This window comes from Planococcus citri, chromosome 2 (assembly GCF_950023065.1).
Source record: "Planococcus citri chromosome 2, ihPlaCitr1.1, whole genome shotgun sequence".
Classification (NCBI taxonomy): Eukaryota; Metazoa; Arthropoda; class Insecta; order Hemiptera; family Pseudococcidae; genus Planococcus; species Planococcus citri.
Window position 1 is genome coordinate 8,587,679 of NC_088678.1, and position 25,222 is coordinate 8,612,900.

Genomic DNA, 25,222 nt, shown 5'->3' on the forward strand with positions numbered 1-25,222 from the left:
ACTCAGCAATTACCCATCCGAATTGAATGAAAATAAATCTATACCCTCCGCCTTAATGATTCTCAAATGGTGTCCAATAGGTACGAAAAACGGTTGGATAGCTTAAGAGAACATTCATTGTAATTGAAATTTCAATTTCTCAAAGCGAAACCAATAGTGTGCGTAGCACACTAAAAACAGCTTGGAAAAAAGTTTTAGAATTTATAATGATTCCAATATGCTTTTTGTGCTAACAAGTGAGTATGGACCCAAGTGGAGGGGGGGGGGGTAGGACTTGAAAAATACACTGTTGCAGTTACAGTAGATTTCAATCTAAAATATCGTTTCTCGCGAGATTATCGGTTTGAATTTTCGAGTTAAATGAACTTGAGATGAGACTGTACCTTGTAGAAAGAGCTTATCAGAGAGGGAGTTGGAAGGGGAATTTCAGACACAAAAGAGCTTTGACAGATTTGATGGAAGATGTTTCTCGAGTTCCTAAACCCCCGTGACCAAATTTTCAGATCGCTATAGTTTATCACTAACTCATCCAAAAGGGGATGAAATCGGCATTTCTGTTGAAAATGTCTCTCTTTGGCAGTTTTCAACCAAATTTTCGAACCTGCAAAGATGCTAATAAGTAATAACAATACCAAAGAATATTTGTGGAAAATCCATAGGTGCAGGTTAAGAAGGGTGAAATGGTCCTTGAGAACTTTCTCTTTGGCAAACCTTTCAGAGAGCCGTTCCAGATACGAAATTTTGAAAAAATGCAATGTTGTAGAATGTTTAAATATTACGAATACCTATACATTCGATACTACTCACTATAGTGTGACAGTAGACCTATTAACTTTGAAATCATTTTTTAGATTGGCTCATTCTACCTGGAATCAGACAAATCGAAAACTCAAAATGGCTGAAACGGCATCTAACGTACACGATCTGATGTATCCAAGTCCAGCAACTCTGAAAGAAATCGCCTGCCAAGCACTTATTACCGGATTATGGCGCTGGGAAGTCGAAAATCGTGTGACTGATGATTTTATATCCGGCCTAGATATGCATAAAAATCTACCCCTCAATATGCCTTCTTCAATCAAACGCATGATCGAAGTATGCAGCGAGACATTTATCACCTCTATAAAAAAATGGTCGGCTTACCATCGCGAAAATCAGATTTTTAAGCACGACGATGAAACTGGCGTTTTACTCAATTTTTATGATTTCATATGTGATCGAGACGGCACTGTTCATTACATTCGTACAGCAAAACGAATGATGACATGTGATCGACTGAGTAATGATGAGAAATTCAAAATTGCCTGCATGTATTGTTTAGAAGATGATATTAGACGTATTTGGCCTTCGGTGTCAGAAAGACTAGACTTGAATGAAATCGAATTCGAAAGGAACCCTGTATTGTTTTATTGGATTTGTATGCTGAGAAATGAACCGGAACGGATACCTAATCCACGCAATGATCCAATCGATGAGTTAATGCTTCGAGTGTGTCGATCTGAACATTGGGCATCTGCAGAATATTTTTGGAACCGCATCCGTCCAGGAAGTCGATTGTCGGAAGTGTTTAGGCTATCTCGTGGCGAAGATGGATCGTTCGTCAGGTTTATTTTGCCAAAATTAAGCGATGAACTGCTCGCCAAGTTTGTGCTTCAAAGTGGTACTCAGCTGATTCTTTTCCTGTTGGCCTATAAGCATAATAATTTGTATGTTCTTCCAACGTGGATGTATATTAGAAACAAGATGAACGAAAATCAATTCACATATCTGATTGAGTTATTTATGCAAACCGAAACCAAAGGGTCACGTGCGCAAGACGAGACCAATTATCATGTGTATTTTGCCGAACTCGAAGATTGGTCAAGCACCCAAGATGAAACGTATTTACGCTGCGAAATATGGAGAAATTCTCCAGATGAATGGAAGCAATCAGCGATCAGAAATATTTTAACTCAAGGCCACCTGTTTGAAAGAGATTACTTCACACTTTCAGAATATAGGGAGATCAGGTTTCTCTTAGCTTTGTTGTCGGATGCTTCGTTCGAAGACCGAAATGATTTTTGGAAAACAAATTGGAGTAATTTGATCGTTGACACTCGTGGAAAAGATTTGCACCGAATAATGAAACTGTGCTTCGAAGACGAAAACGATATTGCCAAGTTTAAAGAAACCAATATGTTTGATTACGAAAGTATCAGTGAGCGTTGCATTAGAGCATTGAGACTCGGTCGTTTTGAACAGTTTAATGATATTTTGATCTTCTGCTGTCCGGATACACAAAAAAGAATGGATTTAAAACATCGCTTATTAAGGTCGTGTATTTCCGATGAATCTTTCGTCTTGAGATTCGGAGATTTCTCTAAATTAGAGCTGATGAATAAGTTCATCAACGATAGTTTTGATAATGCTGAAGGTGCTGCCGATTTTAAAAATTGTGTCGTATCTTTTTGTGAGTTTAGAACCATTCTGTATGAATGCGTTCATTTGACCTACGAGTATTCTTCCGATCAATTGATACACTTCATCGAGACATTTGTATCAAACGAAGACATTAGAAATCTCTTGAAACAGCGCTTTTTGGAGGCCGTGAGAAATTGGCTACCCAGTCGTTTTAGTATCCAGCGAATCTCAGCTGATAATTTACAAAAAATTTTAATTTGGTGTTTAGGCAATGAGAAGGAAGTTACTAAATTCAAAAATTCGGTATTACCGATGGGTGTTTTCTTCGTTAACGACGATATTTGGAAGCTATGCACTCCACTGGAGGTAAAAATGAATAATAGGGATGTCGGTGGGTTTTTGAAATGGTATTTTAGAAATACCGAAGAGATCGACGAGTTCAGTAAGTTGTTTGCCGATCGGCTTACAGTGTGAGATCTTTAAACGATGTACTTATAGATTGGAAATAATTCTAATTATATCATAATTTCAAATGGTCTTTTTTTTTCTTTTTTTTAAGGAGAATTTTTATTTAAAGACGACATTTTTTAAGCTTGAAATTCATTATTATTATTATGTATAAGAACTTATGGTTGTGGTACATTTTCAAAATAAATTTTGAAACGATCAGTTTGTTCGTAAATATGAATATTAATTGTTTATTCGTAACATATACTCGTAGAATTTCCCTGTCCCTACTTAACCTCGATCGTCTCAAAAAAGCTCCATGATTTTTCAAAAATGATGATTGTGTTGAACTAGATAGTTGACCAATGATCATTCGATCAGCAAACGTCATTCAAAACAAGATACCTACATGAATTAATAGAACTCCTTCAAAAATTGATTTATCTTCACCTTTTTTCAATTCCAAAGAATTTCCTTCTCTGCTGCGCATTTTCTTATTTTGCAAGGGTGGATTTTTGTACCTTTTATCCCCACCTCCTCTCGCAATGTTGTCACTTCGGCTGAGAGAACCCTATGTTTAGTCGGGAAGCCCGCTTAAGGACCTATTGCTCCCCCCTCGTCGATCACCCGGAACAACTTTTTTCTTAAAGGGGGAGTCCTAAGGAACATTTCTAGCCCTTTAACTATAAAAAAAAGTGGCCCTACTTACAAAATAGCGGTCATTAATGATTGACAGGTCAGCTGAAATCGCATATTTTGCGTTCCAACATAGGACTTGCACAAACTTTTTCAAACCGTACAAAGGTAGATCGAAAGATCAGGTCCCCACCTCCTCCCGCAATGTTGTCACTTCGGCTGAGAGAACCCTATGTTTAGTCGGGGAGCCCGCTTAAGAATCTATTGCACCCCCCCCCCCGTCGGTCCTCAGGGACAACTTTTTTCTGAAGGGGGGGGGTTCTATGGAACATTTCTAGTCCTTTTACTTGAAAAAAAAGTGGCCCTACTTATAAAATGGCGGCCATTATGATTGACAGGTCAGCTTAAATCGCATATGTTGCGTTCCAACATAGGACTTGCACGAAATTTTTCAACCCATACAAATTAGATCGAAAGATCAGGCAAAATTTTATCACCTGTCAAAATTTCAAGTGCTAAAGTGCTTTTTTCGATTTTTGGTGAATTTTTAAAAATCAAATTCAGGCCGAAAATGAAGGAAAACATCAAAATTTTACCAAATTGACCAAGAAAGCTGAAATTTGGGATATATCCTATTTTCGACCTGCCAAATGGATTGGAAACTGTTTTAAACCGTTTTGAGCAGTTCTGAAGCCTCCAAAAGATTTTTGAAACTTGAAATTCTCACAAAATTTCATCAAAAATGGAGTTAGATAGTCTGAATTTTCTCAGCAAACTAATTTCAATACCCTACGAAGTCAACTGCAGGGGTATTTCAAGTCGTTTTGGAGCCTCCAGCGATTTTTTGAAAAATACTGGAGCCTCCAGCAGATTTTTGAAACTCGAAATTCTCACAAATTTCATCAAATGGAGTGGGATAGTCTAAATTTTCTCTGCAAACTAATTTCAATACCTTACGAAGTCAACTGCCGGGGAATTTCAAGTCGTTTTGGAGCCTCCAGCAGATTTTTGAAACTTCAACTTTTCACAAAATTTCATCAAATGGAGATGGAAAGCTGAAATTTACCTTACACTCCAGTTTTAACACCTTCTGAAGACGACCTCAGGTGAGTTCAAGTCATTTTGGTTCCTTCAGAGACTTTTTGAAAATTACTGGAGCCTTCAGTAGATTTTTGAAACTTGAAATTTCCGAAACATTTTACCAAATGGAGTTGGCAAGCTAAAATTTCTTCGCAAACTAATTTCAATACGATATGAAGGCAACTAAGTCGTGGTTTCAAATGGTTTTGAAACTTCCAGCTACTTTTTGGAAATTTCAATTTTCCAAAAAACGCCATACGACCTTTCTAAAAGTTGCTGGAGGCTCCAAAACAACTTGAAATCCACCAGCAGTCGTCGAGTTCGTACCGTATTGGAATTAGTTTGCAGAATCAATTTAGATTTTCCATCTTCGTTTGATGAAATTTTGTGAGAATTTCGAGTTTCAAAAATCTGCTGGAGGCTCCAGAACTGCTCGAAACGGTTTGAAACAGTTTCCAATCGATTTGGCATGTCGAAAATAGGATATATCCCAAATTTCAGCTTTCTTGCTCAATTTGGTAAATTTTGATTTTTTCCCTCATTTTTGGCCAAAATTGTATTTTCAAAAATTCACCAAAAATCGAAATAAGCACTTCAGTACTTGAAATTTTGGTAGGTGATGAATTTTTGCCCGATCTTTTGATCTACCTTTGTACGGTTTAAAAAATTTCGTGCAAGTCCTATGTTTAAACGCAAAATCTGCGATTTTGGCTGACCTGTCAATCAAAATGGCCACCTTTTTTTTTAGGACAAGGGCTAGAAATATTCCTTAGGACTCACTCTTTAAGAAAAAAGTTGTCCCGGAGGATCGACGGGGGGGAGGGGTGCAAAGTATCCTTATGCAGGCTCCTCGACTAATAGGTGGTTAAAAAAAGGTGAAAATTGAGGTTGATATTTACACGATGGTGTGGAAATTTAGAGTGCACTTTTACGTACAAGTTTGAAAAAAACAGATTTTGATGAAATTGAGTAAACAAAATTCAATGATTTTCAATTACTCTGAAATTACAATAAATGAGATAGGTATTTTGAGTGGATATTAAGCTAGACATAAATTTTGGAAACTTGGGTGACCCGGAAGAAGGTTCGGGGGTTCCCATTCCCAACATCGTCAAATTTAATTTCTTTAGTAACAATTATCAAATGCAGAAAAATTGACAAAGGTCCAAATTCGAGTTGATGATGTAGTTGGGCATCTCCTTCAAAATTAACAAAAATTCAACTTTTGAATATTTTGAGAAATTTACTTTTAAAAAATTCATTTTATTAGCAAAATATGGTTACCCGTAGCGCCTTCAGTTTTAGTGATAGACAATTACTTCAAAGAATATTTTTTGTTCGTCTCAAAAATTATGCCAGAATATATGGTGGAGAATCAGGAATGCTGGTCAAATATTCGCCTTTTAGATGTTCGCCTGTGAATCGACTAAAATTTAGGTAAATAATTTTTAAACAAGTCCAGAATGAGCCACTCACAGTCACCACTCGATTTTTAGGTATCTGCCTAAATTATTCGAAAATCGCCAAAAACAATCAATTCTGAATTTTCTAAAATTCGCCAAAAATCAAAAAATTACTTTTGGCAGCTGAATTTTTGTTGTTAGCGCTTAAGACCATTCCCTTTCCACTTTTTCTCAATTTAACAAGGAGGGTTTAGACCAGGCTTTTCTCAAACGTCACGTCGCGTTTACATTGAAGTCAATCATGTGGTAGGTTGACCACACACGACTCTTATGCGAGATTTTCAGATACCCGGTTTCTTATTCGAAATTGTGAAAAATGCAATGTTGTAGAATGTTTAAATACTTATTACGATTAAATTCAATGCTGTTCATCAACTCACGTTATACGACAGTGGGACTATTAACTTTGAAATAATTTGTTTAGATTTGTTCGTTCTACCTGGAATCAAGACAAATTGAAGACTCAGAATGACTGAAACGGTATCTAACGTATACGACCTCATCTATCCAAGTCCAGCAACTCTGAAAGAAATCTCATGCAACGCACTGGTCACCGGATTATGGCGCCTGGAAGTCGAAAATCGTGTGCCAGATGATTTTAAGCGCGGTCTACGTATTGATTTGCTTAAAAACTTAAATGCCAACATTCCATCGCCGGTCAAACAAATAATTGACGAATGTATCAACAAATTTATCACCTCCAAGACAAAATGGTTGGATTACCATCACCAAAACCTTTGTTTTGACCGCAACGATACGATTTTGCTCAATTTTTCTGATTTTATAATTGATCGAGACGGCACAATTCATTACACTCGTACAGCAAAACGAATGATGACGTGTGATCGACTAAGTAATGACGAAAAATTCAAAATTGCTTGCATGTATTGTTTCGAGGATGATATTAAACGTATTTGGCCCTCGGTGTCAGAGAAGCTAGACTTGAATGAAATCCAATTTCATCGAACTCCTGAATTGTTTTATTGGATTTGTATGTTGAGAAATGAGCCGGATCGGATACCTAATCCCGACGATTTTTCAATTGATGATTTTATGCTTGAAATGTGTCCATCTCATCATTGGTCATCTGTGGAATATTTTTGGAACCGAATCAGTCCAGAAAGTCGATTGTCGAAAACCATCGACCTATCCCATTATGAAAGAGAATCGTTCGTCAGGTTAATGTTGCCAAAATTAAGTGATCAACAGCTCGAGAAATTTGTACTTGAAAGAGGCAGTTACCTAATACATTCTCTGGTGACCGAAAGTCAGTATAAATTTTATGTTTCTCCAACGTGGATGTACATTAGAAACAAGATGGAAGAAAATGATTTCACTACCCTGATTCTGTTATTTATGCTTGCCGAGACCAATGATCATATCGGTGTGGAAACCCTCGAAGAAAATTCTGTCGGACTCGGATATCGGTCGAGCACTGAAGATGAAACGTTAGTATGCTGCGAAATATGGAAAACTGCTCCAGACGAATGGAAGCAATCAACGGTCAGAAAAGTTTTATCTCAGCATAACCTGTTTGTAAAACGTTCCCTCACATCTACAGAATACAGGGAAATCAGGTTTCTGTCAACGTTACTGTTGGATGCCTCGTTCAAAGAGAGAAATGATTTTTGGAAAAAGAATTGGCATAATTTGATTGTTGGCACTCGTGGAAAAGATTTGCACCTAATAATGAAACTGTGCTTCGAAGATGAAAACGATATTGCTAAGTTTAAAGAAACCAGTATGTACGATCACGAAAGCATCGATGCGCATCTCCGTGTCCTGTTAAGTTTCTTATATTTAGAAAAGCTTAATGATTTATTGATCTTCTGCTGTCCTGACACACAAAAAAGAATGGATTTAAAACAGCGCTTATTACGGTCATGTTTTCTAAGTGAACCTTTCATCTTGAGAATCGAACAACTCACTCAAGTGAATTCATTATTTAATGATTTTATCAACGATGCCTTTGACGATGCTCAAGTTGCTGCCGATTTTAAAAATAACTTGGTGTCGTTTCGTGCGATTAAAGACGTTCTGAAGGAATGCATTTATCTTGACTTCGAATTTGATTCCAATAATTTGATTCGCTTCATCGATACATTTGTATCGAACGAGGAAGTTACAAAGCTCTTGAAACGGGACATTTTGGAGTATGTGAGAAATGGGCTACTCGACGGTAGTATCCAGCGTATCTCAGCTGGTGGTTTACAAATAATGTTAGTTTGGTGTTTGGGTGATGAAGAAGAAGTTACTAAATTCAAAAAATCGGTATTATCGATGAGTGATTTCTTCGCTGGGATGTCGGTGCGTCCTTGAAATCGTATTTTAGAAACACTGATGAAATTGATCAGTTTACAATGTGAGATCATTAAACGATGTGAAGATCGATTAATTCAAATAATATTAGATATGATTTAAAGTGTGTTTTTTTTTTAGTTTTTCGTTTTATTTTTAAAGGAGATTTTTTATTTAGTGTTGAAGTTTTTTGTGCTTGAAAATGTCATGTGTTTGGTTACTCAATATTTTCTACGACATTATTATTATATAGGTACCTATAAGAATTTTCTATAATTGTAGTACTTTTTTGAAATAAATTTTAAAATGATTAGGTTGTTCGTAATTATGAATATTGATTGTCTATTTATTATAATATGAAGAATGTCCCTGCTCCTACTATTCGTCGTCTCAGAAAAGCTCTTTAATTTTCCAAACCGATGATCGTTGAGCTAGTTGTCCCTTCGATCAGAAAAGATGATACAAAACGAGATGCATGATTCGAAAATCGATTCAGTTATGTTGGCAAATACTCTTTCCTGCAGAAGCCCCACATGATGGCACTTTTTTAAAAAATGCAAAATTTGAGGGAAAAAACTCAATGAATAGATTTTCATATTTTGTACAAAAGACGAATATTGCGGCTAAAATAATTTCGCAATATGAAAAACAGCTTTAATAAACAAGTTATTGGAATTTTATAAGGATTCTATAATGACAGCGTATTAATTGTTTAGGGGATGAAATTGACATTTTTGTTGAAAATTTCTCTCTTTGGCAGTTTACAACCAAATTTTCAAACTTGCAGTGATGCTAATAACACTACCAAAGGTCGTTTATGGAGAATCCATTTGTAGTTAAGAAAGGTGAAATGGTCTGCGAGAGCTTTGGGGTTGATACTTACAAGTTTCGTGTGGAAATTAAAGTGCATTTTTACAAATTTGAAAAAACCTGATTTTGACGAAAATGGGTAAAAAAAAATCAATGATTTTCAATTCATCTGTAATTGCGATGTATGAGATTTTGAGTTGATATTAAGCTAGATATAAATTTCGGAATCTTGGTTGACCTGGAAGATGGTTTAGAGATTGGACTCATGCCAGAAAAACTGATATCAGTTGCAAATTGCTTTTTCATGTACCTACACTTATATGTACGTAGGCAAAGTTTTACTCTAATCGGCGACCAACACTTGAGGTACATGTACTTCCTAGTTAGCTAAAACCTTAACCAAGCTTCCGAATCTCACCATTTTTGGAGCCATATTCTAAGGGCTCCTAGCACGATTTTCAATTTCTCCAGAAAGTGTGAAAATTAATTTGGGCTTGGGCAGTTGAAAATCGAGTTGTTGTAGCATATTTTCGACCTGATTAACGAGTATAAATTCCTCTACAGGGTGTCCACAAGACTGGCAAACCTGATAAAGTCGGGGAATTTTTGAATTTACAGCATTTTTTATTCAAAAGTCAGGGGATTTTTTCTCATATCTACCAAATGAAAAAATTTACCTTCGCTTTGCTCAGGCAATTTTTTCGTAGGTCGCTATTGTGAAAAATTTCCAAATTCCCAAAAAAGTCTTGCTTTTTTGCATAAATTGTTGAAGTCTTGCATTATGACTTATAAGTTATGAGTATCAATAAATCTCACTTTTTCGCAAATTTGCTAAAATGTTTTGCTGTTTTGCTAAAAAAAAAAGGCCTAGAAGCCCTGCTTTTCACTGAAGTTATCGCCGAAGTCTCGTTTTCTGTCAAAAACAGCAGAAAGTCTCGCTTTTAGCCTTAATTTTCAGGAATTTTTTTTGCGAAAAATTGCGAAAAATTGTGTTGTTTTTTGCATCAAAAAACTCTCACTCTTTACCAATAATATTTCTAATGTGTCGTTTTTTCGTCGGAAAGTGCTAAAAAAAAAACTTTTATTTTTGCTGAAATTGTCAAACGTCTTGTATTTATTGCCAAAAATCGCGAAAATTCTCAATTTTTGGCCCAAAATTGCCGAAAAGATCGTTTTTTTTTTCAATCAAAAAGTTGCAAAATAATTGTAGTTCAACTTTTTTGCGCAAAAATTGGAGAAAGGACTGTTTTGGCAAAAATTGCCAAAATGTCCTGCTTTTTGCTGAAATTAAACAAGTTTCTATTAAGTTTTATTTTTAGATTTTGATTAGAAACGAAAAGTTGTGGTTTTTTTGGTAAGCTAATTTTTTTCCTGCGATAACATGTTCTGTCACCTTTTTTGAGCTTTTTAGGTTACTAAAGAAACCTTTTTCGAAAAAAATGAGTACACGATCCTTGGAATTTCAAAAAACTATTGATTTTTGAAAAATGTTGAATTAAAAAAATCTACTTATCTCTCTATGAAGTCGTTCTATTTTTCGAATTGTAAATTTTCCAAAGCTTAGCCCTGGCTTAGCTCGGGTCATTTAACATGCTCTTTCAAAACTTCGGTAAATGCATAGAATTTCTCATGGAGTGATACCAAAGTAAGAGGGAAGGGGTCCCACTGAAACACCAAAAAAAATGTTCTCATCAAGTTCAAATAAAGGCTACCCTATCGTTGAGCACACAGTCCTACTGGGAAAACAAGGGCATAATATTAGGCCTGTATGTAGACCTATTAACGATATTTTACGCTCATGGTGTTCGAAAAATTTTGACACCCCGCCCCCCACCTGATCGCTTGTGTGATTCATTTTTTAAGAGACCTGGAAAACCTGAAAAAATCAGGGGAAATCATTTCCGAACAAGCGTGGACAGTTGGACACCCCATGCTCGAGTGTATTTTTTGGACTGGCATGTTTTTATGATACCTGAGGAATGTTGGTCAAATAATCGCCCTTTAGATGTTCGCTTGCGAATCGGCTAAAATGTAGGCAAACCATTTTTAAACAGGTGCCTACCTAAATTATTCGAAAATCACCGAAAACGATCAGTTTTGAACTTTCAAAAATTTGCCAAGCTCAAAAAATCAATTTTGGCAGCTGAAATTTTCGTTGTGAGAGCTTAAGACTATTACCTTTCCACTTTTTTCAATTTAAAAAGGAGGGTTTAGACTATGCGATTCTCAGACGTCACGTTTACATTACAGTCAATCATATGGTACCTAGGTTAGACCCGGTTCTGATTCGAAATTGTGAAAAATGCAATGTTGTAGAATGTTTGAATATGTATTTACGATTAATCTGAATGCTGCCCAACAAACGTTATACGACAGTATTACTATTAACTTTGAAACATTTTGTTTAGATTTGTTCATTCTTTCTGGAATCAAGACGAATCGAAGACTCAGAATGACTGAAATGGTATCCAAAGTATACGATCTCATCTATCCAAGTCCAGCCACTCTGAAAGAAATCTCATGCAACGAACTGGTTACCGCATTATGGCGCTGGAAAGTCGAAAATCGTGTGACAGATGATCTTATGCCTGATCTAGATTTGCATAAAAACTTAGATCCCAATATTCCATCGCCGGTCAAACGAATAATTGACGAATGTATCAACCGATTCATCTCCTCCAAGGAAGAATGGTCGGATTACCACTACGAAAACCTGTTTTATGACCGCAACGATAGGCCTATGAGCAGCATTTTACTCAATTTTTGTGATTTTGTAATTGATCGAGACGGCACTATTGATTATATTCGTACAGCAAAACGAATGATGACGTGTGATCGACTGTATAATGATGAAAAATTCAAAATTGCCTGCATGTATTGTTTCGAGGATGATATTACAAGGATTTGGCCATCGGCGTCAGACTATATTGACATTAATGAAATCGAATTCTATCGAAGTCCTGAATTGTTTTATTGGGTTTCAAAGCTGATAAAGAGTATATTTGATGTTGGCGATGAACGCGATGATTCGATTGATGATTCTACTATGTTGAATACGTGTTCATCTACACATTGGTCATCCGTAGAATATTTTTGGAACCGAATCAGTCCAGAAGGTCGATTGTCGAATACCTTATTCGACCTATCCCATTTTGAAAGAGAATCGTTCGTCAGGTTAATGTTGCCAAAATTGAGTGATCAACAACTCGAAAGGTTTGTACTTGAAAGAGGCAGTCACCTAATTCATGATCTGGTGACCGAAAGTCAGTATAAATTTTATGCTCTTCCAACTTGGATGTATATTAAGAACAAGATGAACGAAAATAATTTCGCAAAGCTGATTGAGTTATTTATGCAAGCCGAGACTGATTACCATTTCGCTGAGGATTCCCTCCCCGAAAATTCTATCGAACTTGGAGATCGGTCAAGCAACAAAGATCAAACGTATTTATGCTGCGAAATATGGAGAAATTCTCCAGATGAATGGAAGCGCTCAGCGATCAAAAATATTTTAACTCAAGATCGCTTGTTTGTAAGATTAGAAGGCACTAGCCCTTCGAGATATAGGGAAATCGGGTTTTTGTTAACTTTGTTGTCGGATGCTTCGTTCGAAGAGCGAAATGATTTTTGGAAAAAGAATTGGCGTAATTTGATCGTTGACACTCGTGGAAAAGATTTACACCGAATGATGAAACTGTGTTTCAGAAACGAAAACGATATTGCCAAGTTTAAAGAAACCATTATGTCTGATTACGAAAGTATCAGTGAGCGTTGCATTAAAGTACTGCAACTCGGATATTTTGAACAGGCTAATGATATTTTGACCTTCTGCTGTCCTGATATACAAAAAAGAATGGATTTAAAACAGCGCTTATTACGGTCGTGTATATCCGATGAATCTTTCGTCTTGAAAATTGAACATCTCACTCAAGTCAAATCAATTAATGATTTTATCAACGATGCCTTCGACGATGCTGACGTTACTGCCGATTTTAAGAATAACTTCATGTCGTATTGTGGGATTGAATACGTTCTACATAAATGTACTCATTTGAACTGCGAGTATTCTTCTGATCATTTGATACGCTTCATCGATACATTTGTATCCAACGAGGAAGTTAGAAATCTCGTAAAACAGCACATTTTGGAGCTGGTGAGAAATTGGCTACTCCATCGTCATCGTATCCAGCGTATCTCAGCTGATGATTTACAAACAATTTTAGTTTGGTGCTTGGGCAATGAAGAAGAGGTTACTAAATTCAAAAAATCGGAATCACCGATGAGGGATTTCTTCGCTATCGAGAAAATCTGGAAGGAATGCACTCCACTGGAGATGAAAATGAATGATGAGGATGTCGGTGGGTTTTTGAAATGGTATTTTAGAAATCCTGAAGAAATTGACGAGTTCAATACGTTGTTTGCCGATCGGTTTACAGTGTAAGGTCTTTAAACTATGTAAAGATCGAAAATAGCTCGAATGAGTAATATTATTATTCTAAGTGTTTTTTTTTGTTTTTTACTTAAAGATTTTTCACTATTTTAGTGTTAAAGTTTTTTTTTGGCGATATTATTATTATGTATAGTCTTAAGAACTTACTATAATTGTGATACTTCTTCAAATTAAATTTCAAAATGATCAATTTGTTCGTAATTAGGAATATTAATTGTCTATTTATTACATAAAGGGTGTCCCTGTCCATACTATCCCTCGTCTCAAAAAAGCTCCCTATTTTTCCAAAATGATGATCATTGAACTAGTTGATCATTCGATCAGAAAATGTGATACAAAACGAGATGCTTGAATTAATAGGACGTCTTCAAAAATTGATTCATTTTCACCTTTTTTTCAATTCCAAAAAATTCTCCTCTTTAACTCGGCTGTATTTTTTTTTCAAGGTTGGGAATTTTTCACCACACTATCCCAACAATAATGTCACTTTGGCTGGGAAAATCATACCTACCCTATGTTGTACCATATTTTCCCCTGTATCTGAAAAAAGTTGTACTGGGAGGCCCATACGTGGTTGAAAAATTTTTGAAAATTCAATCTATCCGAAATCTTCCAACTTCAGCGTCAGTCTTTTTTCTCAAATAAGAACTTCACCTTCCTCAAAACTATGCTTACTGTCTGTATGGCATAGAGCCCTCAAAAACGGAGAAAAATCAAGAAAAAGATTTAGTCTTTTTTGCATCAATATTCTTCTAAATAGCCTTATTTTTAAAGAAAAAGCTCCCCCCTCCATAATGTAAGTATTTTTGTATAGAGTTTCCCAAAATTGAAAAAAAAACAACAAAAAATTAAAAAATGGAAGTCCACGCAAAATTACAAATATTTTTCAAAAATTTTCATTTCTGACCAGAATCCTTCTAAATAACCCTCATTTCAAGAAAAGGATTCCACTGATAATGTGATAGTTTTTGTACTAACAATTTAGTATGAAGATGGACCCAAGTGAGGGGATGTAACTTGAAAAAGTACAATGTTAGAGGGCTACATTTGAGCCTAAAATTTCGTTTACCTCGAGATTATCGTGTTGAATTGTTGAGTTGAGTGAACTTGAGACTGTATAAGGTAGACAGAGCTTATCACTCTTATCAGAGAGGGAGTTGAGAGGGCTAGTAATAACAACAGTAATAGTAATTTGGACGGGGCACTAGTGAGCTGGCAAATGCTTACATTTTTTAGACGGGGCTTTTCTTATCAGCGTTTACAAAAGCATTAACCGGTCCGAATAGTAATAGTAAGGGACACACCACACAAACCACACAGACAAGCAGGATGGCAGGCAGGCATACAGTCAGACAAACCAAACGATAAACAAACGGAAACAGACAGACATTCCAAAAAAATATATAATCCTCAACCCTAAAACATGCATTCATTCAGACTCGACCTCACATGAATACCAATTTCTCGAATCAATTCCCTCAATTCCATGTTCTTAAGGTCCCCTGGGAGATTGTTATACAAGTGAGCCAAACGATAATGAAACTGCAACCTGGAGGTTGATCTCCGCCAATTCGGCAACAAGGCCACCCCTGAAGCCGACCTTCTGGTGCTGCTTCCCCCACAACAAAACCAAATGCATATTTTTACCGATGGAAAAAAACTAAAATGGGGCACATATATAGCTGATTTATATTGAGCAAACCCAGTTACTGGAACACAGGCAGGGATGGGGAGTCCCAGCGCTCTCCAGCCACTATCCTAGGGCATTTCTGTTGAAAATTTCTCTCTTTGGCAGTTTTTAGCCACATTTTCACACTTGCAGAGATGCTAATAACAGTACCAAAGGAATTAAGAAAGGTGATATGGCCCGCGAAAGATTTCGGGTTGCTATTTGCACAGAAGGTTGAGTAATCATCAAGAAACTTCCATGTGGAAAAAATGTAGAGTGGATTTTTCCCAATTTGAAAACACCTGGTTTTAACGAAAATGGGCAAATGAAAACCAAGATTTTTAATTTCTCTGAAATTGCGATAAGTATATGAGATATTTTGAGTTGATATTGAGCTGGACATAAATTTTGATACTTTTAGTTGAGCTTCTTTGGGCCAAATTCTGAGATTTTACTCTTCGAAAAAACGTTAAAATCACGTTTTCATGATTTCAAGGAAGTAAAATCTCAGAGTCAGAATTTGGCCCAAAAAAGCTCAATTTTGAAAGTTACTGGTAAAATCGAGTGAAAAATTATCGAGCTCGTGCTAGTGTGTTCCGAATGTAAATTCTTCAATTTATTTGAAAAAATATGCATAATCGCCTTTTTCAGGGGTGCTCAAAGTGGGGGGCTCTAAAAAAAAGAGTTCAAAATTACGAATATGCAGGGAGCTTAATTAAACTTTTTCACCTAGGTAATTGAATATATGCCTCAAAACGTTACGTTTGGCGCAAATCGCAGGTTTCCAGCTATCCAGGGGTTCCCAAAAAATCCAAACTACAAAAAATTGGAAATTTGGATTTCTGAGTATCAGCGCAAAATTTTATTGAGCTCAAAATTTGGTAGGATGGCGAGGTCTTTTAGATACTAATAAACTGTAAAAAGCTTTTCAGCGGGGCTCAAAGGGGTAGGTTCAAAATGGTGGTTCCAAAATTTTTCAAAAATTAAAACCCCCCAATTTCTGCCCCCGAGGGTCGAAAATGAAAAAATTGCCTCGTGTAATGTTTAACGAGTTCAAACAGATATTTTACGTTGAAAAAGTTTTGGAAAATAATATTCAGTGGTTCCAAAAATTATTTTTTTATTCGCGAATTTGGGGACCCCTGGAGCCCAAAAAATAGTCATTTTGGGTCAACTAACCACGGATTCGTATTTGGAGCATTTATTACAACATTTTAAGAATGGTTCAGTTGATGACTGTCTGGTGCCAAAAATGTCCTTATCGATACTCCTCCTTTGTCATGTACACGAATTTGACCTTTTTTTTTGAGAATTACCAACCTATTCTCATGATTGCACCCCTGAAAAAAGTGACCAAAATTGCTATTTAGAAGCCTAAAATGCCCGATTTTCCTCGAAGATGTGCTTGAAAAAATTTCAAAAAATTTCCATGAAAATATCCCATAGCAAATTTGTAACCCTGAAAGTTTGAAAAAAATCGGGTAAAAGCTGCCAAAGTGGGAAATTTTCAACTGAAATTGTAATTTCACCCCGTCTTACGGGGTTAGAAGTGATTTAGCGGTTCAAAAATTTCATCTCAGGGTCCAGGTGGTTTGGACCATACAGAACAACTTTCGCTGGTTAGTTTCAAAATTCGAGGATGAGGCCAAATTGCCTATATTACCCGGCTATATGCTCTTTGGGCAACACGTTTCAATTTCAAAATCAACATTTTGCGCACTTTGACAAATTTTAAAAAGTAAGGGGTCCAAAAACGATTGATGTGATTTCGAAGGAATAAGTGTGATCTATCGCTTGCCAAGTTGCATTTACTTAAAAAAAAAACCGAAAGTGGCCACATTTGGGCACTTTCCTACACCTTACTTTTTAAAATTTGATCAAAGTGCGCAAAATTTTGATTTTAAAATTGAAGAGTTTTGCCCAAAGAGCATATAGCCGGATAAAATAGGCAATTTGGCTTCATCCTCGAATTTTGAAACTAACCAGCGGAAGTTGTTCTTTATGGTCCAAACCACCTAGACCCTGAGATGAGATTTTTGAACCGCCAAATCACTTCTAACCCTGTAAGACGGGGTGAAATTACAATTTCAGTTGAAAATTTCCCACTTTGGAAGCTTTTACCCGATTTTTCTCAAGCTTTTAGGGTTACAAATTTGCTATGGGGTATTTTCGTGGAAATTTTTTGAAATTTTTTCAAGCACATCTTCGGGGAAAATCTGGCATTTTTAGCTTCTGAACAGCAATTTTGGTCACTGCCTATGAATCGTGTTTCAACGAGCCGGCGTAGGCGTATTTCTGATAATATGTAAAGGAAATATACTCGATAATTTTATAATATCTGTCTAAATTTCTACAGATGCTGTTGAACGAACCTCAATATTTATGCTGTTGATGTGATATGAAGCTGTATTGTGATTTTTCGTCGTAACACATTCGTTTGGAATATCTACGTGGTAAGTGAAATACTTTTAATTAGCTTCGAATACGAGGTAATACGTGTTTTGGAACCTCGTTTTTACATTTTAAGCTTGATGTGTGGGTCTGTCATGAACTAATGGATTGGAACTAATAATATTTGGGTTTATTATATATACTCGTATGCCAACAGATAAGAGAAATTGATATTTTTCATTCACTACTATGTGAAAGCTGACCCAAAGCATTCGACTTGTATACATTTATTCATTTTTCAACTATGATCTACAGATATTTTTATGTTATTATCTGACTCGTTACTCTTTGATTAACATTTTCATCAGTAGACGGTGACAGTACTGTAATAATATCTTCTTTGTTGAAATGACTGATTTGGTACCGAATGAATATGAATTCAACGTGTATAACTTTAAAACGAAATTGGGTTTTATGAGCAATGAATTTTATCTTACCACTTTATATTCAAAGTGACATTACGAGTAATGGTGCTCAATTTTTTATTCGTCCGGTTCGTACGACTGGAAATGTGCAGAATTACGATAAATTTGTTTGTGATTAGTGACGAGTTTAGTTGGATTTGGAAATTGGGATTCGGTGTTTGTGATGTTTATGCTACAATTACATATGTGAGTTTTCAACGCGTAGGTAGTCGTTGATCGATAATTATTCCAGATTATTAAACAGATCAGGTAAATAAAATTGTGTACATTAAAAAAAAAAAAAAAAGGCGAACGAAACGAAATTTTTAACCTCTTGCGTATGGTAGAATGTGTCTTGAGTCCGAGACTCTCAAGAGTAAAAAAAATGAAAAAATGAAATGTTTTTCACGATGAAATGAATTAAATGACATTAATTATGAAGGAAATAAAATGTTCACTCTTTTTCTCCATGTTTTATTCAACAAGGTAAAAATTACAACAAACAGGTATAACAACTTTACTACAAAAAACTAAACTTAGAAACTAAAATTTTGGGCTTTTCACACTGTACGTGACATTCCACGCACGCGAAAAGAAAGTTTAAAAATGCTTAAAATGATATAAAATGACAAAACGTACAAATTTTTGAATGTAAAAATACAAATTAAAAAATGATTTAAATGCTAAAACCAAAATTTCAAAATGTAAAACTATCAATTAAAAATAGAGGAAAAACTGAATGATCGGATCATTCCAATCAAACAAAATGAAAAATAATGATAAAACTAAAACAGAATGATTAAAATATTCTGCAAATAAATGCTATTAAAATTAACTGATTAATAAAACGAATAATAAAATGCTAATTGCATACAAACGAAACTTAAATGATTACAATGTAAAAAATAAAAAACGTAAATGAATTAATGATTAAACTGATAAAGTGTTAAAAACACAACAGAAACAAACCAAAGAAATTAAAAAAATGACCATATTCGAGTAACACAAACTGGTCAATGAATGATCACGATTATAGACACTGGACCTGCGTATAAGACAACCAACTGGCAGCCATCTTGGCGAAATAACCTGAGTAACGCCAATTTATCCCGCTGGGTGATCTCGGCAGCGCTGTACTTCAATTTTGCAGGCAACAGGGAAAAGGGAGGGTTGTGTAGTCCAGAAGGAACTCCTGGCTGCGACCGCAGTCAGGAGTACCTCACGGACTACACAACCCTCCCTTTTCCCTGTTGCCTGCAAAATTGAAGTACAGCGCTGCCAAGATCACCCAGCGGGATAAATTGGCATTACTCAAGTTTTTCTTACCATCTCCGTCCCCCTTGGCCTGCAGTTGGTTGTCTTATAGTTATACCCAGGTCCAGTGTCTATAATCACGATCTTTAAACCGAATAATACATTGAAATTCACATTCACATACAATCGAATGAAATGACAAAATAGAACAATGTTTCTTACAAAAATTCCAATTAAAATACACTGATAACACATCGAATACAAATGAATGAAATTGAAATGATTTACCAGATGCAAATGAAAACGGATGAAACAAAGATGATTTTGAATGACGAGCTAAATGAACCAATTTATCAGGTGTGGATGTCTGAGCTGAGTTTATGAACGATTTTTCCTTTTCAGGTGCGTTGACAGGAGGATCCAAAATGCAATCGAATGTAGGTGTTTTTGATTCAGGTACAGCTGGATACAAATGAGAATGTTGAATCAACAAAGTGCGTGAATGTGTTGTTTCCACTGAAACTTCGATCGAATGATGCACTAATGATGAAACCATATGAGTATGTGTTGTTTCCAACGTATCTGAAGTCAAATTTGGCGTTTCGGATGATGGGTTAATGAGTGGAAGCGCGTTTGAAGGTGGATCGTGGATAACAGCTGATTTTTGAGGTGAAATCGGCGGTGAGTTTTCTACTGATAATGGAGCACTTTGACAAACAATGGGTAATGATTTTCTACCTGTAATGCGTTCTAGTTTCGGAATGCGGCGTTTCACTGAAGCTAACGGACGTAATGCAATGTGGAAATCATACTCAGGAACATGATTTGAATGAGGTTGGAACTTTTCCAGTTCACATGCGTTGGTGATCATCAGATCAAATGTGGAGTTGAGTGAAATGATGTTTACAGGCGTTTCTTCCAACGCTGCTGTAACTGCTACAGTGGACAATGTGAGGTTTTCCAACCAAGTGCTGAATGTAGGATTCAATGTTATGTCAAGTGACATGATGAATGAAAATGAAAACGAAATGCTTTGTGAACTGTTACACAGACGAATGTTAGCAAAATGAATGAAAAATAACCGAAAATATGAACACGTGAACAATGCTGCGGCAAGACTGCAAAATGCCGATTACACCATCACTAAAAAACATCCTTAAACTACGCTCTAGCAACCATGTCTTGAGTACGAGACTCAAGAGTAAAAAAAATGAAAAAATGAAATGTTTTTCACGATGAAATGAATTAAATGACATTAATTATGAAGGAAATAAAATGTTCACTCTTTTTCTCCATGTTTTATTCAACAAGGTAAAAATTACAACAAACAGGTATAACAACTTTAGTACAAAAAACTAAACTTAGAAACTAAAATTTTAGGCTTTTCACGCTGTAAGTGACAGAATGATCATTCAAATTGTATTCATTTTCAATCAAATACTACTCACGTGACGTGACGGTATTAATTTTGAAATTATTTTTTTAGATTCGTTCGTTCTACCCGGAATTGAGGCGAATCGAAGACCCAAAATGACGGAAACTGCATCGAATGTTTACGATCTCATTTATCCGAGTCCAGCAACTCTGAAAGAAATCTCATGTAATGCACTTATCACCGGATTATGGCGCTGGGAAGTCGAAAATCGTACGAATGATGACTATGACGAGTTCATATCCGAGCTAAATCTGTGCAAAAATTTAGATCCTCGCATTCCATCGACCCTCAAAATCATGATTGACGTACACATCGGCAAATTTATCACCTCTATGGGGCAATGGTCGGGTTACCATTGCGTAAAACTTTTACATTTTCCACGCAACGATGAAAATTGCACTTTGCACGATTTTTATGATTTTGCATGCGAACGAGATGGCACTATTCATTATATTCGTACAGCTGGACGAATGATGACGAGTGACCTATTCAGTAATGAAGAAAAATTCAAAATTGCCTGCATGTATTCTTTTGAGGACGATATTAGACGAATTTGGCCCTCGGTGTGGAAGAAATTCGACTTGAATGAAATCGATTTCGATCGAAGTCCGCAATTGTTTTATTGGATTTGTATGCTGAGAAATAAACTGGATCAGATACCTAATCCTGACGATGATCCAATCGATGCAGTAATGCTTCGAGTCAGTCCTTGTCCATCGTACCATTGGTCATCCTTAGTGTATTTTTGGAATCGTATCTGTCCTGAAAATCAATTAGTCGAAGCCATAAACGTATACAAAGTAGATGAAGAATCGTTCGTCAGGTTTATTTTACCCAAGTTTAGTGACGAACTGCTCGATAAGTTTGTAGCTGCAGAAGGTAGTTACCTGATTTATGACTTGTTGACCAGCAGGTACGATAAATTTTGCGTTCTTCCAACGTGGATGTATTTTAGAAACAAGATGAAGGAAAATAATTTCATAGATCTGATTGAGTTATTTATGCTCGGCGAGATCAATCATTTCGCTAAGAATGTCCTCAACGAAAATTTGGTCGAAACCGAAGACGAATCGTTTTTATGCTGCGAAATATGGAGAACTTCTCCTGGGAAATTGAAGCAATCAGCAATCAAATATATTCTGACTCAAGATGACTTGTTCCCAAAGGAACCCTCCATACCACCAAGATTTAGGGAAACCAGGTTTCTGTCAACTGTGCTGTTGGATTCCTCGCGCAAAGAGAGAAATACTTTTTGGCATACGAATTGGCGTTGTTTGATCAATGGCACACGTGGAAAGGATTTGCAACGAATAATGGAGCTGTGCTTTAAAAACGAACAAGATATTGTCAAATTCAAGGAAACCGTCATACCTGAAGACGAGTATGCAAGTATCGGTGTGTATTGCCGGCCTCTGTTGAAGCACGGATATTTTGAAGAAATTGATGATTTATTGATCTTCTGCTGTCCCGAGATCCAGAAAAGAAAGAATTTAAAACAGCACTTCTTACGATTGGTTTTTCTCGATGATGATTTTTCCTTCACACTTCGACATTTTCTCGAAGTCGAGTCGATGAATGAGTTCATCAACGATGCTTTTGAAGATGTCGAACTAGCCACCGATTTTAAAAATAATTGCGTATTGTCCTGTACGGATAAATACTTTTTACATCAACGTACTGTTGGCGTACGTAGCACGTTTTCTTGGTTTTCTGCCGATTATTTGGTACATTTCATTGATACATTAGTACAAACCGAGAAACATACAGTCTTTTTCAAACAGCGTATTTTAAACTACGTGAGAGATTTTCTGATTAATGGTAATATCTTGCATGCTTCGGCTGATGATTTAGAAACAATTTTACTCTGGTGCTTGGGCAATGAAGATGAAATTACCAACTTCAAGCAATCATTACCGAGCAGTGATCTTTTCCATCAGGCAAGGCGTGAACTGAATCTATTTACGCTAAAAACCGAGAATCCTGAAGTAGAAGAATTTTTAGAGTGGTACTTTGGAAGCCCTGAAGAGATCGAGGCGTTTCAAAGGGAGTATTCGAAGATATGAGCCTCTTCTCGAAAAGACAAATGCAGATAAAATCAGTATTTTTTTAAGCTCAAAAATACCTCGTTGAGTTACTCGATGTTTCTGTGCAGTGTGCACCATAATTATAGATACCTACCTACCTATCTAGCTTAAGTACCTACTTTTGATCGTAATACTTCTTTTAATATGGAAATTAAAATGATTAGCTCGTTTATATGAATTAATTTATTTGTATGCCATCCATCTTAATAGACAGAATAAACCTATCCAGAAGATTCTTTTCAGTTCGTCAGATAGGATCACTTAAAATTTGCTCGACGAAAATTAACGTGAGTCAATAGGATTTCTACACCCCCCCCCACCCTCCCAAGCAAATTTCATTACTGAAATGTCTGTCTGAAAAGATCGACGCGACCCATCAAAATAGTTTGAAATTTCGTGCGGAATCTGAAAATAGCAATAATTTTGCATTTTGATCTTCCTCATCGCTTTTTTGGAGTTTTCGTCCAAAAGATTAATTGATAAAAAAAGCTCCCATGCAGACTAATTCGTGAAATTTGGATGCGATTTCAAGTCTGCATATTCAAAAGGGTATTTTAAATATGACTTTATAAGTTCAAAATTTTCGAAAAAATTTCCCAAAATTTTGAATTCGTATTTTCCAGTACTGTGAGAATCGTCCATTGAAGACTTGTAGTCACAAGTCGAGTTATTTGTCGTTTGGATGCAATTTGGAGTTTGAGCATACAGGAGAATATTTTTTGGGCACCGATAATTGAAAATTTTGGGCCCAAAAAATACTCTTTGGGGCATATCACATTTTGACGCTTGATATACATATATCCCGTGAATTAGAAAGTATATAGGTATCGCTGTTTTAGGAACATTTCTTTATTTTTTTAAAAAACCCAATGGTGAATGTGGATTTAGGGTGGAAAAAATTTTTGAGCCGTAAAAGAAATTCTATTTTTATCCAGTTTTTAGAAATTCAAAATTTGAACCAAACTAAGGTGAAAAACGATATTTTACCAAATAGTCGGGGAGCCCGCATAAGGATCTATTGCGCCCCGCCCCCTCGATCCTCCGGGACTAGCCCTTGACCTCAAAAAAAGTGGCCATACTTACAAAATGGTGGCCATTTTGATTGACAGGTCAGCCAAAATCGCAGACTTTGCGTTTCAACATAGGACTTGCTCGAAATTTTTTAAACCGTACAAAGGTAGATCAAAAGATCAAGCAAAAATTTATCATCTGTCAAAATTTCAAGTGCTGATGTGCCTTTTTCGATTTTTGGTGAATTTTTGAAAATCAAATTCAGGCCAAAAATGGGGGAAAAATCAAAATTGTACCAAATTGACCGAGAAAGCTGAAATTTGGGTTATACCCTATTTTCGACATGCCAAATTGATTGGAAACGGTTTCAAACCGTTTTGAGCAGTTCTGGAGCCTCCAGCAGATTTTTGAAACTCGAAATTCCCACAAAATTTCACCCAATGGAGTTGGAAAGCTGAAATTCATCATGCAAACTAATTTCAATACGCTACGAAGTCGACTGCTAGTGGCTTTGAAGTCGTTTTGGAGCCTCCAGCGACTTTTTGAAAAGTTGTATGGCGTTTTTTGGAAAATTGAAATTTCCTAAAAGTTGCTGGAAGCTTAAAAACCATTTGAAACCACCATTTGAAATTAGTTTGCGAAGTAATGTTGTGGGAATTGCAAGTTTCAAAAATCTGGTGGTGACTCCAGTAATTTTCAAAAAGTCTCTGGAGGCTCTAAAATGACTTGAACCCACCTGAAGTCGTCTTCAGAGGATGTTAAATTTGGAGTGAAGAGTAAATTTCGACTTTTCATCTCCGTTTGATAAAATTCAAATGAAATTTCAAGTTTCAAAAATCTACTGGAGGCTCCAGTAATCTTCAAAAAGTTGCTGGAGGCTCCAAAAGACATTAGTTGCACAGTAAATTTCTGCTTTCCAACTCCATTTGATAAAATTTTGTGGGAATTTCGAGTTTCAAAAATCTGCTGGAGGCTCCAGAACTGCTCAGAAGGGTTTGAAACAGTTTTCAATCGATTTCGTATGTCAAAAATAAGGTATATCCCAAATTTCAGCTTTTTTGGTCAATTTGGTAAAATTTTGATTTTTTCTCCTCATTTTTGGCGTAGATATAAATTTGATTTTCAAAAATTCACCAAAAATCGAAAAAGGCACTTTAGTACTTGAAATTTTGGCAGGTGATGACTTTTTGCCTGGTCTTTCGATCTACCTTTGTGCTTGAGCTGATCAAGATGGTCACAAACACGGTAAATCCAAATTTATAGGAACTGAATTTCATTTTCACCGAATTTTTTTTTCTATTTTCGTAATCTAATCGGAATTGATGTTTTA

General features: G+C 36.0%; 1 protein-coding gene across 16 annotated transcripts in view; it reads left to right on the forward strand.

The window, feature by feature from the left end:
• Positions 1-25,222, forward strand: part of LOC135834500 (uncharacterized) — a 227,586-nt gene that overhangs the window by 96,067 nt on the left and 106,297 nt on the right. For 12 of the 16 annotated variants that reach the window (XM_065348391.1, XM_065348409.1, XM_065348408.1 and 9 more), the window contains exon 5: positions 17,610-17,706. Coding sequence is in view for 4 of the 16 variants with exons in the window: in XM_065348400.1 (XP_065204472.1) it covers positions 11,587-13,575 (1,989 nt within the window). In the remaining 12 variants the exon portion in view is untranslated. Of the gene's footprint in view, positions 1-851; positions 3,068-6,450; positions 8,636-11,542; positions 13,786-17,609; positions 17,707-20,848; positions 23,202-25,222 lie in introns of those variants that run through there. The other 4 variants (XM_065348411.1, XM_065348400.1, XM_065348417.1 and 1 more) reach the window with 4 other exon arrangements.